At 46.1% G+C, this 17,474-nt stretch overlaps 1 protein-coding gene across 5 annotated transcripts in view; it reads left to right on the top strand.

Annotated features, from left to right (window-relative positions):
• Nucleotides 1-17,474, top strand: part of zmiz1a (zinc finger, MIZ-type containing 1a) — a 110,261-nt gene that overhangs the window by 79,825 nt on the left and 12,962 nt on the right. For 3 of the 5 annotated variants that reach the window (XM_088385562.1, XM_088385563.1, XM_088385561.1), the window contains 4 exons: nucleotides 6,324-6,435; nucleotides 8,378-8,491; nucleotides 10,196-10,301; nucleotides 17,300-17,335. In XM_088385562.1, coding sequence (XP_088241688.1) covers nucleotides 6,367-6,435; nucleotides 8,378-8,491; nucleotides 10,196-10,301; nucleotides 17,300-17,335 — 325 coding nt within the window. In that variant the 5' untranslated portion in view covers nucleotides 6,324-6,366. Of the gene's footprint in view, nucleotides 1-6,323; nucleotides 6,436-8,377; nucleotides 8,492-10,195; nucleotides 10,302-15,151; nucleotides 15,405-17,299; nucleotides 17,336-17,474 lie in introns of those variants that run through there. The other 2 variants (XM_088385564.1, XM_088385568.1) reach the window with 2 other exon arrangements.

Genomic DNA, 17,474 nt, shown 5'->3' with positions numbered 1-17,474 from the left:
GTTTTCATTTTGAATATGAACCCGCATAAGATGCAAGGTAGCATGGCCGAGTGCGTGTCACAGATCTCTATGCCCCTCCCCCATAATGGCACCAATACCATTTCATGGCTTACTGAGCACATTGAACCACACTCGCTCTTTGTCAAGTCTCACGCTCTGCCCCCACCCACCCCGCAACCTCCCGTCGCTGTGTTTCTCTTTCACGCGCACACGCTTCCTGCACATGGCGGGCGGGCGGGCGGGCGCGCGCGTGTGCCCGTGTTACACTCACTCACCCCGCTGGACGTTGTTTAATTGCATTTGGGTCAGCGCTTTGCTACTGCAACCTAAGGACATGGAATTTGTCAGTTTACCCGTTTGGCAGTCGCATGTGTGCGAGTGTGTGTGTGAGTGTACTAACTGGCCATACGGTGTGTTTTCCACAAGCATGTCAAACTGCACTGTCACTCACATGCTCCTCTCATCTCCTCCCTGTGATGACCTAGCGTGGCCATAACAGATATGTGCACACGCAACGATAGAAATCTCGCCTTTGGTGACGAGTGGAGAGTCGTACGTGGCAGCCAGGACGTTCATTCATTCATTCATCCATCATGATGTTTAAACCGGATTTTTTTTTTTCGTCTCACTGATGACTCCATTTCCCATCCTCACGGGGCCTCTCGCCGCTTACAACACTTCAGACAACACTCGAGTGCACATTGATGCATTAAAAAAGAATCTCTGCAGTGCTTCAACGATGTTTGTATCACCTGTGATGCGGCTTAAGCCAAACTCGTCTCTCTCTAATTTAAGTGTTCGTTCCTCTTGTTTGCTCTTCAGAGGTGTGTTATACTTCTTCTGATTTCCTACTGTAGCCTACTTTAAAAAATGGTGACGAGATGCCGTTAAATGGCGGATGAATGAGGTCGAGCCTTTGCAATGAGTGGATCACAGTTACCGTCATCGCATTTCAATCAAATATGTACTCATTAAAATACAAAAAGATAAATATTAGATCATATATTCAGAAGAACATTAGGATCCCTAACATCATCCTTGGCCAAAAGGGTAAATTCATAACATCCAATGTGATATTAAAAAAAAATCGAACCCGTCTCTCGTTTTGAGCGCTTCCTTTATGCAAGAGAGGGAGCTGTCACACAAGCTGTGAAGGAAGCGTGTTATCTTTTCTGTAATTAGTTCATCAAAATCATCGTATAGTCAAAACGTCTGTTAATTCATGATGGCCTGAAAGCTCAATTAGAAGATGTGTAAATGATTTGATCGACTACGTTTCATAAAACCCTTGGTGCTTTGTTTTTTTTATTTTTCCTCTGAGCAGTGTGCATTTCAGCTGAGGCTTGAATCCTATTTTTGGTAGACGTCTTCTGCTAAACCACCATATGATAATATCCCACGTTAACCCCGATGATCTTTCACGGGGGTCGGCATCTTGGTTGGGAATCGCCGGTGATGTGCATCGTTGGCCATCAGAGGGGGCACCTCGCGGCATAATCAACTTGCGGGGAGCGTATCGGGTGGCGCATACCTGCAATGCTGCGCAGCTGAAGTGACGTATTTATAGAAGTGAGCGTAGCGCCTCCTCGCATGTCGCCCACATCACAGCTGCTCGCGGGGCATGGCCGCCCGCTGCTCCGCCGCTTGTCACATTAAAACACAAGATAAACAAACAGCATCATCGCACATTTATATCCGAGGCTGGCGACTGTGACACCATGTTTTATTAAGGCCTGGGGGAGCCATGTGACTATTAGCTAGTTTGCTAAGGGACTGGGGATTAGATTAGAAGAGCTTCGTAGAACATAATAAACGAGAGTGACACTCAGTGGAGGTAAGACCTCCGCCGAGGCTGATCTGTTCATATTTGTTTGTTGGTCTGTATTTTGCGTGGCGTGGGCACTGGGCAGTACTATTTTGTATTCAGGGGTGGAAAAACATCACACAGTAGCAGATTTGTGTTTTTACCCATCTGCTTGCTAGCATACTACTTATTGCAGATGATGTAAGATGTTAAAAATAGATCGTTTTTATGACGCAATATGTCAGGAATACTGAAGACATAGAGACTGAACTTACTGTCGATCTGTTTTACATGTTTTTCCGCCTTTGACTGCAAACTAGACTGACTCAACAGCACCTCTGCTGGTTTCATCCAAGCATTGCCAGCCCCGATTAATCAACAACCAATTCCACTCAATCAGCACAAATTTTAACAATCAAATAATTGATTATTTTGCCCATCCCAACAATTTGAGAAGGGGGGAAAAAAGGAGAATAGAATAGAGTGGGGCGTAATAAACGCAATGAGAGTGGCTGTCTGGCCATGGGAGTTTTCCACTCGAGATAATGGCGTGTGCACAGAGACTGTAGGGAGAGGGGGGGGGTCACCAGGGCCGGCGCAGCTGAGTGGTGTTGATTGGCCTGTTTGAAAACACATGAAGTGCATACAGGCGGCCGGCCCGACACAGAGGCTACGCGTACCCGGGGAAAAAGTGTCACAACCGTGCTGCGCCGTGCCACGCTGCAGCCCCAACCACATTAGAGCAAATGAATCCATTCCACCTCCTGTTATGGCAGGCAGGGGCCTCCAGGAAGCGGGAGGGGCGGGGGTTGAGATATGAGGGACGGACGGTGGGCTCGGCAGAGAAGAAAATGATAGCGAGGGAAATGGAAGGTGGTGGAGAAAGAGCGACGTGCTGGGCGCCTCTAATGATGTCTGAGGGCTATAGAATAGAAGAGCAAAAAGCACAAAGTGTCTGTGGGAGGCGAGAAAGAGAGAGAGAGAGAGAGTGCGGGCGAGACAGAGACAGAGAGCCATGTCAGCAAAGGCAAGGAGAGGATGGAGAGAAGATCCCCCACTGTGTCCACAGAAGCCGCATTGACTCTTCTTGTTGTTAAATAAGCTCTACTTGTTCACCACCGCCCTCTACACTTGACAGGTTGAAGGAACACTGGATTATTTCTGCACACATTGTAAAACCACAGTAAATTAATTCAAACCAGAAGATTTCTCATTCCAGCTTTGCACCCGAAAACATTTTATGTCTATTTTAATGAGAAGAACCAAAAGAAAAAAGTGCATAATCTTGTGTTTTATAAAAACTTACAATATTGACATAATTGGATGGAATTAAGAATCAATTCATTTTGTCACACTATCAATTGAACAGCCATTGTGCTCTGGTATGCCTGCCTTGGTTGCCTGTGGGCAGTATAAGACTCTTTATTCACCTCTCAACTTCTCTCAGAACATCAGTACGGCACTAATATTGTTCATCTATGATAAATAATCTATGACTGAGAACCTATATTGTCTCTAGACCAGGGTTAGAGCACCACAACATGAATGTTAGTTAGTGTTAGTGTTAAGCTAGCAAACTGAAAGGTTAAAATATGTGGTTGTTTTAAACACACAACGTGCGAGTGCCTAAATCAACAGTCAACTTCAACTGGCAGTTAGTCTTGAAATATTTTCGTATCGCAAAGCACCGGTGGATTTTGGGTTCGAAATATATCTTTTGTGACACCAGTACGATAACTTTTCTGACACACTTCAGTTTGATGATTAGTTAAGTTGATGTTTATTAAAAAAAAAATGCCGTTAATTCTAAATTATAAGCAGCAAAAACCAGCAGTTTTAACTTGCTTGTTTACAAGCGAGTGGCAATAAATCTTCAGCCTGTGTGCACGTAGCGAGACGCAGGTGATCATTAACTTGTGTGCTTGTGCATCTTCAGTGCTTTCACTTTGGTGAGCTTTCACCTCGCCTCCCCGCCTTCTTTGTGATTTACACAGTAAAGAGGCAGAAGCTTCCAATTGTCGACTTTTGTTTGTGTTTTGTCACTCGGGCCTCCTCCTCGTGCTGTCGCAGCATAATTGGATGTGTAATCCTTTGTTTTGCACCTCTGCTGAGTGGAGCTGATTAAGATGTTTGGGAGACGATTAAGATCTACGATAGAAAGACTGGAAAATTCTGGAAAACCAGGGCACGGTGCGTCGCGGGGGCCATTACAACATTTAACTTGATTTTTTGTTTTTTGTTTTACCCCCACCCTCCCTTTCACCATGATGGCATGACAGATGAGCATGTTTGTTATTGCTGATTATTTACAAAGTAAACATGGAAGGGATGGGGTTCACATTATGCAACATCCCGTGAGTGATGGGGGTGTGGTGCTGAGGCAACCCATGTTTATTGATTTTGGACATTTGCGCGTTTTCCCTGGACAAACTCTTCAAGCCTGGTCTTTTCCAGCTTCAATAAAAGGCGAGCCTGTGTAGGGAGGAGCAGAAAACAAATTGACATGAAATACTTGGATTGGAGAAAACATGACCGCTCTCTCTTAGCACGTCGAGTCTTTGCTCATCTTAAATACAACTTGAATGGAGGGCATTTTGAAGTAAAATGACAGATTATTATCACCAGGTGTTTCACTAGTAAAGAACTTTCATAATTTTCCCATTTGTGAAGAATGGGTAGCAACTGCAAAATTGGTTTACACAAGCAAAAAAGTGTTTCATGAAACATTAACTTTTTTAGTCATGTCAGTTTCTTTACACTTCTTGGCCTTTTTAGATGAAGACTGAGTTAACTACAAATGGCATTCAATCCCTGTTGCTGACCAAAACAGCAGCACCAACTTACAATATGTTGGTTTTGTTGTCATTTTAGTTGTTTAATTTTCTTAATAACTGTCGGCCACCTCAGTGTTGCTTGTGGATGAACTTCTACTGTTCTATTGTTCATTTTACAAGAAGACAAATGAACGCCTCCCTCAAATAGTTGCCTCAATCTTACCTATTGGGAAAACAAACAACTAGCAACTGAACTTATTCAGTTCACAAATGAGTGATTTGATGCCAATGCATATATTGATCTCCATAAGACCGGAAAAAGTGCCGTTGTCCGCAGGGGTGTGTTCACTTCCCCCGTCAAGGCTGTTCTTTGCGCTAGTCCTCGTCTGGTGTCTTTGTATGTGTTGCGACAAGTGGAGAAGAAGAGGAGCAGTTAATCAATAGCCACAAGGTCAGGCAGGCGGCCGGCGGGCGGCTGGAGCGTGCCCTGCTAGTGGGCCGCAGAAGAGACTGTGAGGGATTTGTAGCACTTGTCAGGGCTTAAAAGAGCCCTCCCTCCCTCCCTCCCTCCCCTGCACTACGACTGGCTCAGGGGTGTGATATGTGTGTGAATGAAGCTTGAGCAGTCACAGGAGAGGGAGACATCTACTGGATGTCAGGTGACACTGCGCGACAGCGGAACTAGGCCATAGGCGCCAAATCGGAGTGGTGATAAGTTTGGGCTGATTTTCACAGTCAAGGCACATGTAGGCTTCATTCCTGTCCTCCCTCCGTTTGACCAAATTCTCCGTCATGTTCAAGACGTCCTAAATGCAGTGTAGGTAATTCTGCTCCGGTAAGCTCGGAGGATTAGTAACACGCTCTTATTCTTTCCGCTTTTGAAGTCTTACCTTTACGCACGTAATCAAAGAGGAGTTTTGGCGCTATTATGTTGACATGCTCGGGAGGGGGAGAGTGCGCATTTGCAACATTTCCGGAAGATCAAGTCAGCGCACATGAACACTTTGCTGGCAGAGCATCCGCCGTTTGCCACCGCGGGGAGTCTTGAGGGAGCCTTTATCAGTACCGAGCAGCTTTTGAGAACACGCACACATGTACGTGCATTATAGCCCCGCCTAGCCACCCCCGCCGCCACCTGTGGTTTCACCTTTTGTGTGGAGGAATCTGTGGTGAGATAAACACATTGGGATGGCGAGGGACAGAGGTCTCACTACCAAAGCAGCACCATGCCTATTAATCCTGATTTAACCCATTTTCCAGAGCTGGCCAGAGCCAATGAGCTTGTGACGAAAGGGGGGGGGGTGTTGTCTTCTAGGCTTTACTGGGAGGTTTTCTTTTAAGCACGCTCAAAGCATTTCATGCGCCTGCTTATTACGGAGATGATGTACAATATATGTCAGATGTTCATTGTCGTTCTGGTTACGGTGGGAAATTGTTTTGTTGGACTACTGTTTGTTCTGCACGCTGTATTTTCTCAAATATTGTCCCAGTTAGTACCATCCACGTTTCCCAGAAACATGCACTTTGCTTTTCCATCCATCCACTTTGTTTAGGGTTCAGAATTCAAAGAACTTTATTAGCATGTTCTGGGAATGTTTTAGTACGTCGAAGTACGCACCCGAGCACAACGAAAGCCTGGGCCGAGATGCGGGATGCACATGCTAACGATTTGCGCTACGATAATGTCTCAGTACAATCCTTTTGTCCGCCTCACATGGTTGACTTAATAGCACTCTGTATTGCAGATCAACGGTCAAAGTTTAATGGAGTCCCGGTAGAAGCGCCAACATGAACACGCTACCATCCATGGACCGGCACATCCAGCAGACCAATGACAGGCTGCAGTGTATCAAACAGGTTTGGCCTCTATTGACCTCAGCTTTCTTTTCTATCCTGCTTTTGTTCACTTTCTTGACATACATACAATCAGACATGACCTCAGTCGAACATCCACGATCCATCCCGCAACCGTCTCGGAATGGCGCTTAACCCTTTCGCCGTGTAGGGTTGAATCCATCCATCCATCCATCCATCTACTTTTTTTGCGCCAGCTACTCAGAGTAGCCTATCACGACCGACTTTAGGTGACAGACAGACTGCAACCCACGGCGTTGTCATGTGCGGTCGTTTGTCATCGTCTGAATTGACTCACATCCCTGAGGAGCAGCGAGTGGGTGTCCCGCCCAGGGTACCCGAGACAAATCCCAGATCTCTTGTCAACACCTTGGCCTTAGAACGCTGTCTGGAATATGGTTTTGTTCGGGAGGATGGAAACCAGAGATCTGTAGAAAACCCACACAGAAATACCACAAGGTTCTTACACGGGGATCCTTGTACTCACCTGACCTTCTGCTTTGAGGCAGCAGCTCCTAACCGCCACACTGCAAATGATGGATGTGTTGAGAAAAAAAAAACATTTCACTGTCATCTTCAGTCAGCCCATTCCTTGTCATCAACAGACACGATCAATTCACAAAGTGCGCTGAACTGGCTCTGCACTCAGGTGAGCTGACGGATCTGTCGCAAGCTTCAGAAGGAATCAGTCCCATCATGGGAAATTTGTAGCAGCACCGCTGCGTCGCCTTCTCTCCACCTCCCCCTCCTATCCGTGTCCTCACCCAACCGCAGCCCCTTCCTCCCTCGCCACTGTCCTTCTCACCATGTTGTCAGGCAGAGTGGCAGTGGCGAGCATGTTGCGGCAGCAAGGAGTGCGAGTTTGCATGCGGGCAGACAGGCCCCCGCAGCGCCAGCTCGGATTCCTCCGTTGCCGGCGGCTCATGCACCTCCCGTTGAGTGGCGGCGATGCCAGCTCATGTAAAACAGGCTCACTCCGTTCGAGCGTCTCCCCATTCCCGGTCAAAGTCGCTCGGGAGCCGCAATCATCCCAACGGATGAGTCACTCAAGGTCTTCCTCCTCGAGGCTCGGGATAGCTCTCGAGGCTGGCAGAGATTTTCTCGGTGGGCGGGTGCTTTGGGTGGGCCCTTTTGTCACACCAAAAAAAAAAAGAAAAAAATCTACCCTTTCAGAAGCCTTCACCTCTCGCCGCCCCTGAAGGACAATGCTTCTACCTTCTCGGCAGGAACTCACAAAACAAGGCGCTCGGGCTCCGCATAAGCATAATAAACGCTTTCAAGTGGCCTCAATCTCAGCGAGGCTCTGTGTCGCTTCGGAGCTATTAACCTCCTGAGCCGCCAAGAAAGGGAGCCCAATTTTTAAAACCGCTTATTGTGTCCCGCCAGCCGGAGTAGCCTTCAGACAGCGGGAAGAAAAGACTTGACTGTTCAGAGGGCTCGGCGAACAAGCCAGAGAGACACCGACAGACACTGAAAGAGATTAGACAACACACCCGTCGGCGATGGAGTGTGCACACATGACTGCCAGGACCAAGGTTGTTTGCTTTATGCACCGGCACAAGCCAGTTAGCAGGCTTTTGCTGCTCGCTCGGGCTCGCTGACATTCTGGAGAAGAAAGACAAGCGAAGAGAAGGATTTTTGTGGGAAAGACCGAGCGCCGGTTGCGAGGGCTAGTCGTCCGCCGTCGCCAAGAAAGATTAACACTGGCATCATTGTGGCCGAGGGTGTGATCTTCTTCCCACAATGCAGCGGAGCGCCGAGTGGGCATACATTGGACACGGTGGAGGTCCTCGCGGGGTCGCGTAGAAACACAAGACCTGAATCGAAAGGAGTCTGCAAACGCTCCTCCGTTCCAACCGTTTTTACAATTTGCGTGAGAAAGCAGGGAAGTCACAGTCGCACATCATTTCCTTTTGGTTTTGATGGTTTTTGTGTGTTTGCCCAGCACTTACAGAACCCGGCCAACTTCCACTCGGCGGCCACGGAGCTGCTCGACTGGTGCGGAGATCCCCGGGCCTTCCAGCGACCTTTTGAACAAAGCCTCATGGGATGCCTGACGGTAAGCAAACATCAAACGTGGTTTTGTGCTGGAATTTGCAGCACTTTTCAGATGACGTCAAAACAGTAATTGCTTCGATAAATACTTGGCATGAAATGTCCTCTCTGCTTTTGTCCCGTGAGGCTTCTAGTAGTTGAAGATATGGCCAGCTATGGTTTCATAAAACTGCTTTTGTCTTTCCTTCAAAACGAATAGACAACCGAAAAAGACAAATGTATTCTATTATTATTTGTTTGAACACTCACAAGGCTTTCTAGTTAGGAGCGAGTCGTTAGCTCGCTAGCTGTTAGCTTTAACACTTGTGGACCCACCACACGCAATACTCGAAGCGTACCATTCAAGCCGCAGCTCCCCATTAACCAATCATCACTCACCAATGTGGGCGGAGGGCCAGCACGCCGCCTTGCCCACCCTCCAGCAGGTGTGTGATCAAATAAACCCCGCACACACACTGGCACGCACGTTGAAATCAAAAGGCTTGCCCGAGCCAGAGCGTCGAAAAACACCCAAGGAGCATTGTTCCTATCACAAGTGGTAGCGTGAGCAAAAACAGATAAAGGCTCATTAATGTGTAAATCACAATAAAAGCCTCTTGGAGCCTGATAAAGAGCCATACAATGCAGCCAAGCACTCACCCTCGTCTATCTGCTAAATTGCTTCATTAGACTCGGAGAGCAAACAGCTCCTTATCAAGAGATATAGAGACCGCCCGGTCCGTACGGTCTTCCCGGGAATTTTGACGTCATGGCCCGAGCTCGGAATATTAAAAGCACCGCACGCCATATGAGATTTGCTGCTGCTAAACGAAACGGCGCACATGCACGGAGACGCCTGTTGCCTCCGGCGTGCTGAGGAGGTCATTCCCCCTGGTGGAGCTTCAGCGACGGAACCAACCAATAAAGGATGACATGACAGCTGTTACGGATACACCGCTGCTGCTTTTGTCCCTCGATGTGGGGCTTCTTGTTTTCTTTTATTGGAGTCAAGTATAAATGGCAATACTTGTAGACATCTTTGGTTTGCTATATACAGCAAAATTTGGGTTTTGGTGATTAATCCGTTCCAGAAAGTCTGACTAAACCGATTAATATGAGATTCAAGGCAATATTTGTGGGAGGAAATCATTTATATCCAAAGAAACAGTAGGAGTAATTTCTCAACTCGTGCACATTCTTGAACTCTGTTGCTCACCAAAACAGCAGCAACAAATTAGCATCTTCCTCTTATTCGGTTCCAATTCACCTGCAACCCAAAAGATTAAGCACTTGAGGAAAATATAGATGTATCAGCAAATTATTCGTGAAGCATATCCATCCATTTTCCACTTCACGATACTTTTTTTTTGGGGGGGGGGGGTATGAATCTTGGAACAACGTGGCACCCTGGCTGACCTTGTAATGAGCAGCAAAGTGTGTTTGGAGATCAGATGGAAGCCGAACAGAGTTGTCATGTGTTAGATAAAAGCTAAGGCGTTTTCAAAGATTTACCCTCCTGAGTGCTCTTTATTACCATCACTCAACGGCACTCGCATTGAGGCCTGTCATTTTTCTGCTTCATGTAAAAATCCCTCCTTTTTTTTTTTTCTTCAACTAATGAATCACAAAACATTATTAATCTCTGTCAGAGTCAAGAGCGTTTGAGTAAGTTTATGTGCATATTTAAATGAATGACTAATGATAAAAATGTCTTGTTGTTTTACTGTAGGTGGTGAGTCGCGTGGCGGCACAGCAAGGCTTTGACTTGGACCTTGGCTACCGGTTGCTAGCTGTGTGTGCAGCAAACAGGGACAAATTCACCCCCAAATCTGCCGGTAAGAACTTCAACCCACCTTCGAGTGGACCAAAACACAAACAATCTGAAATGGCACAACATGTTTTCTTGATATTCATTATTGTTGGCAAACATTTGGACAAAAGTAATCCCAGTCAACTATTTTCTAAATGGGCAGCGTTTTTAATTTTCCTGTATTGTGTTTACGTACAAAATCACACATAACAGACAACTAAATGGATAAAGTACCTCAACGGGCCACAGTTAGAAGTCCAAATTTATCCCAGTTTGTCATTTTCTGCTACTCATGTCTAAAGTATGCTGTTTATTTTGTATTGTGCCAAACTATTGTGAAATCTTGTTGTTGTCGGGCAGGTCGTCGGTTTTTCCCATCTAATTAGATGTCCGATGTTCAATTAGCGCTAGCAAGTTTACACCAACCGGCTCCTCATATTTGCCAAAAGTCGTTTTTCAGCTGCGTCGGGAGGGAAGCTACTTAAGTGGGCGGCCAGACGTCAGTGCACCATATCGATCGTCTTGTTTCTCTCAGTCTGCGATAATGTAATTGTTGCGCAGGCATGGCTCGGCTCGGCCCGGCAGTCTGACGGCCAGAGACTCGTCCTGGGGTCTCGTGCGATCTAATAGAAGGGAGCGCAATGTTTTCAGGAAGGATGGCCCGTTAATGCACGGCGGGTAAATGGGGAGCTGGAGTCTAATTACCAAGGGTGGGGATGATGCAGGCTCGCATGTGACTCAAGGCACATCTTACTCACTGAATAACTTCCCCTCCATTACAAGTACGTGGGAGCAGAGACTGCAACAACACTGTCGAAAAATCACAAACCTGACATTTACTGTTCTGTGAGCGCTCTGATCCAATACTTTATGACTTGCGTTTAAACGCGCAAGCTCGGCACAAACGGCGGGCCAGCCTCCGTGGCGACACGAGGATGCAAATGTGACATCGGAGAGGGGGCGAAGCTGTCTGGGGCTGCTCACAACGGGGCCCCTCGGGGAAGGCAGAAAGAGCAGCCAGACTCTTAAAAGATCAATCACACTGTCGCTTTCTCTCGGAGCATCACTTTAACAAGGAAGTTGATAACGCAATTAATACAGCGTGCACATTGATGCGGATATAAAAATCTGTCAAGTTGAATTCTTGGCAAGACAAAGCTCGTGGAACTCGTTTACTCGCAAACCAAATGAATTTTCCTCATTGAAATGAATTGATGTGACTTTAATCTGTTCCACGCCCCGTCAAATGCCGTTTTATTTGGAAGTTTTTTTTATTACAAGAAACAACATATTGCAAATACTACAACATAATTCAAGATAACAAACAAATTAACCGGCTATGATTAAACCCAAAGTCACGCACAGTAAATTAAATCCAAAACTGTGACTCCAGCTCAAACTGTCTATCTTCATGGTTTGTCCAGGGATGAGCGTCATTCTTTTTGCTCCTTCACAGTGTTTTCATTTTATTCTTGTTTTTGACAGTATTGCAAAAAATTGTAAGGGCATTTGAACTTATAAGTGAAGAACAGTCAAGCTTTCAAATAACTTTTCAGTCCATATGTAAAGTTAGTTAAATATTGTTGCACTTCTACAACAACACAGATAGCTGTAACATGTAAACTATGTAGGGGGGGCTAAATTTCTGTCAGCATTCTGTTCTTAGATATCATAAGCAAGATTACCCAAATGACTAAAACGGGACAAGAAGAAAAGATGCTTGTTTTCATTGCCGTAATCCGCAACGCAATTCGCTCTTGCACTTACACAAATACACAAAGCAAACAATGAAGGTGACGAACCATAGTAGTGCGTAACATGCCTTACCATAACATCAGAAAATGTTAGTTAGCATTGGCAGCTAATACCACCATCATTGTCCTTTAATGTAAATTAAAATCTAATACAGCAACTTTACCGCTGGTATTGCACAAATACACCAAGATATCCTATTCACCTACATATTGGAATGATAAAACACATTTTTTTTTTTTTTTGTGGACAGGTAATTAAGAAACCATAAGAGAATGGCTCACATTCTTCTTCAAGAGCAATAACTGCTCTTCCCTGTCTCCCACCTCTGTGAATATACAAATAAAAAGTGCATAAAATACACCCACCCACCCACACACACACACACACACACCACTACTCAAGTGCTCACAGACTCCACACTGCTGATAGTCTGGTCGTCTGCAGGATTAGCTCATTGTTCTAATCCATAATCCCACGAACAGATTTTCAGTATCTGCCGCTAGGTCAGATTGCATTAGCGCTATTAACAAGTAGCTTTAATGTTAGCTCACATGCAACCATCATCTTATTTCAAGCTTCACTGCCATTTAACGTATATTTTTTAGATGGTAGCGCATTGCAAATGAAAAAAAAACTAATGTTTATTGTTTATGATTGTCTTCTAAAGACTTAAATTGACACGGTGGTTGGTACTCCATTGTTGAGCAAACAACTACGACCCTGACAGACTTAGCTGAGGAGTTCAGGCAACAAATCAGATTATCTTCGTAATCTGTCCAGGGTCTTACCGTTGCCTACCGCGGCATCGTAGCAGCCCTCCGAAGGGTGCCGGTGATAATAAAGATAATTAGCAAGGCTGGGTTCGATCCAATTGTTCCAGTTACATCACTAACAAATCTCTTAGTGGCCTACCAGTTTATAATCACTGGTTTATAGTATTGGCCGTGTTAGCATCAATGCAAAACGACTTTTTCAGACAAGCATGAGTACAAGTATGGGTGCTTTTCAATGTGCTAATGCTTGATAACACCATTCCATCTTTAATTTAATCACTTTAAAAAAATAGTGCATTATACTTGAATGATTTGAGTTTTTATTCAGTCTGGACGAAAGCATCCGACATGAATTGACATGTTGAGGATTAACAGCAGCTGTTCTTGGAATGATAGCAACGTTTAATGTTTAAGTCCGTAGCAGGCTGTGGCTTGTCCGTTACTCAAAGTCACAATGATTCTCTGAGAAGTTCTCAAGACGTGCCCGCCGATCGCATCTCGTTCTTTCGGTCCGTGTGGTGCGCCCTTAGCAGGGCCAGCGAGGTAAACAAGCCCTCAGGCTGTGTCAACAGTGACCGAAAACTTCCAGGGTGCGGCCGTGGAAAACGCTTTCACGCGCACATTAAAGTGGCCCACCCGCGCCGCCCCTGCCGTAATTCAACAAAAAGTGGGTGGAAGACGATGAACAGATCTCCCTCACTTCTCCGTCTTAGGTGTCATACTGTAAACCAGGAGTCCAAAGCAGATGTAGTTTTCATAAAAAGAACAACATAAGTTGTACTGAGTTCAAGAAACTGCATGTTTATGGAAGCTTACAGTGGCCTTTGTATTATTATCCTCAATGCGGGGGAAAAAATCCCCAATTTAAAAATAACAAAAACAAAGTGGTTAGTCAAGACACTTATAGACATACTGCATTTTTCCAGTTTTAAAAAAAGAAAACATCCAGCATTAGACTCGCATTAAAATCTTCCTAAAATAAATTTGCTTTGCAATTATCAATCCTGGAAATGAACAGTTGGGTGTATCAATACTGAAATATCAATAGTCTGTTGTAAAGATGCGACAGCAGCCAAAATATCAAGATTTTACCGTTTCGAAAACGATTGCCATTTTCATCTGTTTGCCTGCTCACTGTGATTACAAAAATACAAACGGACAGAAAAGCCATCGCATCCTTTTAAAATGTTGCGTTGTCGCTGAGGACAAGTCTGGCAAAAGTGCTACATTCTTTTATACAGACCCAATCAACCTGACAGACTTTTTATATTTAATTACTACCGAGGGTAAGAGCAGTGCACTGAATTATTAACAGCTTTATTTTTAGCTCATCGGCCTCTCCTTTGACACCGGCTTTGCTTTAGATGATGAAATCCGCCTGCAACAGCAAACTACCTTTCCAACTTCGCTGTTGAGTTTGTAGACTAAACACTCATTAGCTCCACTCGCAGCCCTCTTGGCTCGGCGGGTCCTCCATCAGTCGCCGGCTAATTGGTTTTGCTTTACCCGAGACGCTCAACCTGGCCAAGAGGCGCCGCTTTGCAATGTCTTGTCAAAACCGGATGAGCAAATAATTTAAATCCCTCTTTTGTTCAGGGGTTGACTGATCTGGCACCCACACCTCAGGTCTAAGCCGCCTATGCCCCCCCCGCCCCCGTCGTCATCCCTCAGGAGCTTTCGGCACACCCTCCTCAAGTCAAATTGCGCTCGTAACAATGCTGCCGTTGTGCAAGTCGGCGTGGGTATCCATAACCGAGTGTCACACGCTCTCACCCTCGCAAGTCCGGCATCCCGACTGAGCGCTGACAGGTGGGGCTTTCTCGCCCTCAATCATCATCGCTACGTCGGGTTGACATTCAGGGCGAGCGAGGTTGAACTCGTGTTCACCCGCAACTTCTTGCTCCTATCTCGAACGTGTCGTATTAGTCACGGCGTCGTATCGCGACGGACGAAAGCCTGTCACCATAAGATCAGAATCTAGTCACCCGTCTTTTGATTGATCGACACAGTAAGCTCCGCCCCTTGCCGTGAGTGGATGCAGTTGTCAGATGATGTATTTATGCAGGTGCTTTTCTCCGAGGCATCCGTCACATCACCTGAAGACGGACGGGTGAGAAGCGCCGCAATACTATCTCGCCATCTCCGCTCCACTTTGCTGCCGCTCTCTGTCTTTATCTCTGACTCTCATCCTTTCTCTTCCGACATCCCCCGCCCCCTCCTCGCCGGTCTATCCTACAAGCCGCCCACCCCCTCTCCGCCTCCCAGCCGTCTCCGGCGCTCTGGAGCCGGTAGCAGGTACAGCGGGAGCCCATTAGCGCAGAGCCCCCTGCTCTGATTGGATAAGCCGGGAGGAACCGGGAGACTGCCTCTGAATAATTGATGTGCATTGTGCAGACGCCGGACAAGGGGAAACAGACAGATCAGAGAGCAGGAGAAGAGAGTGAGAAAAAAGAAAAAGTCAGAATTGAGGAGGGGGGGGGAGTCATAAAATCGAGTGATAAGGTGCAGGAAGCGGCTAAACCTCGGGAGTTTCAACAGGAGACACTTTTGCGCGGGGACTTGAAGGGGATGACACGTGCAGGGGTTGCGTTCGCATCAGGGTAAGTAAGTTAAGTGCGTCTTGTTGTGCACGAGTGCACGGAACGGGATCCGAGTTGAACGGAGGCCGAGTGTGCTGTCCTTTGAATTAGCCTGCTTATTAATGTCAACGTGGAATTGCGGCGCCGTGCTTCGACAGTATGAGTGCGCCGCTAGTACGGGCAGATGAAGAAAGCGGGATCAGGACGGATCAGCTGACCACAGGTTGACCCACATGCTGTAAGTAACAGGGGGTCAGACGTGTGTCTACGCTGCTCGAGACTTAGTTATCTGCTCGTTGGACAAAATGGTCCTTCTGTGTTCAGACTTGAGGAAAAAGAAATTGCATTCAACCTTTTCACTGGCATGCTAACCCCTTTGTAAGCTAATTATTAGTACCACCCACCATTTATTTTTATTCTCTTTTTTTTTTAGCAAAGAACCAATTAGGGTGAATTTCTTTGATTTGTTATTGTTATTCCGGGTACGACTTTCTTCAGGCTTCTGATTGGCTGAAGTCGTCTTGAAGTTATAGCGCCACCTGTTGCTTTGACACTTTACGTGGATTGTCCTTGTTGAAAACATAGACATTTGTTTGTCTCAAAAAGGGTTTTTAGATTTTGTGCTAGTATTGGCCTTGCGGGAGTGATGTCATCATGATTGTAAAATGCATCTCTGTTAAAAGGGATGAGCAGAAAAGGGCGCCCGAGCGATAAAAGCTCCTGCGGGCCATTCAATCAGCGTTTAACCTTAAAGTGGATAAGTTCATTAGCAAACAATAACCCAATCTCTCGCTGAAGCGTGTCGGAAACTATTACACGACACCGCTTGCGGTTGAGGGCGGGGATGACTTGCAGCACTTCCTGTTTAGAGACACTTGAGTGACCTCCTGACTCACCGGTGCCATTTTGACGGTGAACTTGTGCCTTGGCCGAGGTTGTTTTCGCAGAGGCTTTTACTTGTGAATCATCGCCTGGGCGCCATCCTCCCACCTAAATGGAAAGAGCTGTGTGACGATTGAGCTGGTGATTTCTGCCAGGACAAGCCAATGTCACGTATTGATAGCTGTGAGGGTGGAACTGTCATTGCTTGGGGCTATGATGCATCATCCATTCAGCTCATCTCCTCTGCTGTCTTCGCTGCAATAGCGCCGGAATGTCATCACGTTTTAATCACGGCCTTATGTAATTGCATTTTATTTTTCCTGCCCGCTTAAAAGAACAAGCGTGTGGTGGTCATGGAGATAAGTAGCATGTCTGCTTATAATTAGCCATGTGATATTTACTGAGGTTGGGAGGGGGAGGCTGTTCACGGATAAGAGCTTTCTCCTTCGTCCTGGTATTTACTTGCTTGACATTCATTTTTGGCGCGTAAAATCTATCGCGGAATATTTACAATCATGAAATCAATTCCAAAGCATTGTCGATCCCCCATTTCTCATGTTAGCCAATTAAAACACACCCAGTTGCTGTTCCATGATCATAAATACTGACATGCTCCACATTCTCCAATGTGCTGCAGTAAAATGTTAGTTTGTGTTCCACACGCTGCTAGAGAGTTAATGTTAGCTTAGCCTGCGTTTGTGTTTTAGCTTTGCAGAATACTAGTCCATAGTCTCCATCTGGCTGCAGTCATTTTTTTATTTTTTGCTGGCCTCCATGTGAATAAACCTTGTCGCCACCCTTTGAGCGAGAAGTGAATGTAACAGAGCCCCGATGTCATTTATTGTCGTGACGCTTTGCCCACCGCCCCAAACCAAGGCGAGTAGAGCATAGCAATACTGTGCAGTGGGAAAAAAGGGCATCAAATTGCTCTGATGCCTTCCCTGTACTGCAAACGTTTTTTTTTTTTCTGTATTTGGTGTTTGCTGATTTATGTCCCTCTGTCCCGTTTAAAATGTGCAATTTGAACCCCACAGAAACCAGCACCTGCAGGAGATGTCAGACTGACTCAGGTAGAGCTGCTTTCTCTTCCTGGCTGCAGCATCTCTTGCCTTGTGACATACGTAAACATACATACCCTGGCGGGGAGGGGGTCCGCCCACTCCCTCCATCGCCACCTGTTCTCTGTCTAGCATCCCTCCATCCATCCTC

This window comes from Syngnathus floridae, chromosome 9 (genome assembly GCF_059516105.1).
Source record: "Syngnathus floridae isolate MCC-2025c chromosome 9, RoL_Sflo_1.0, whole genome shotgun sequence".
Classification (NCBI taxonomy): Eukaryota; Metazoa; Chordata; class Actinopteri; order Syngnathiformes; family Syngnathidae; genus Syngnathus; species Syngnathus floridae.
This window is presented reverse-complemented; position numbering and strand designations above follow the sequence as displayed.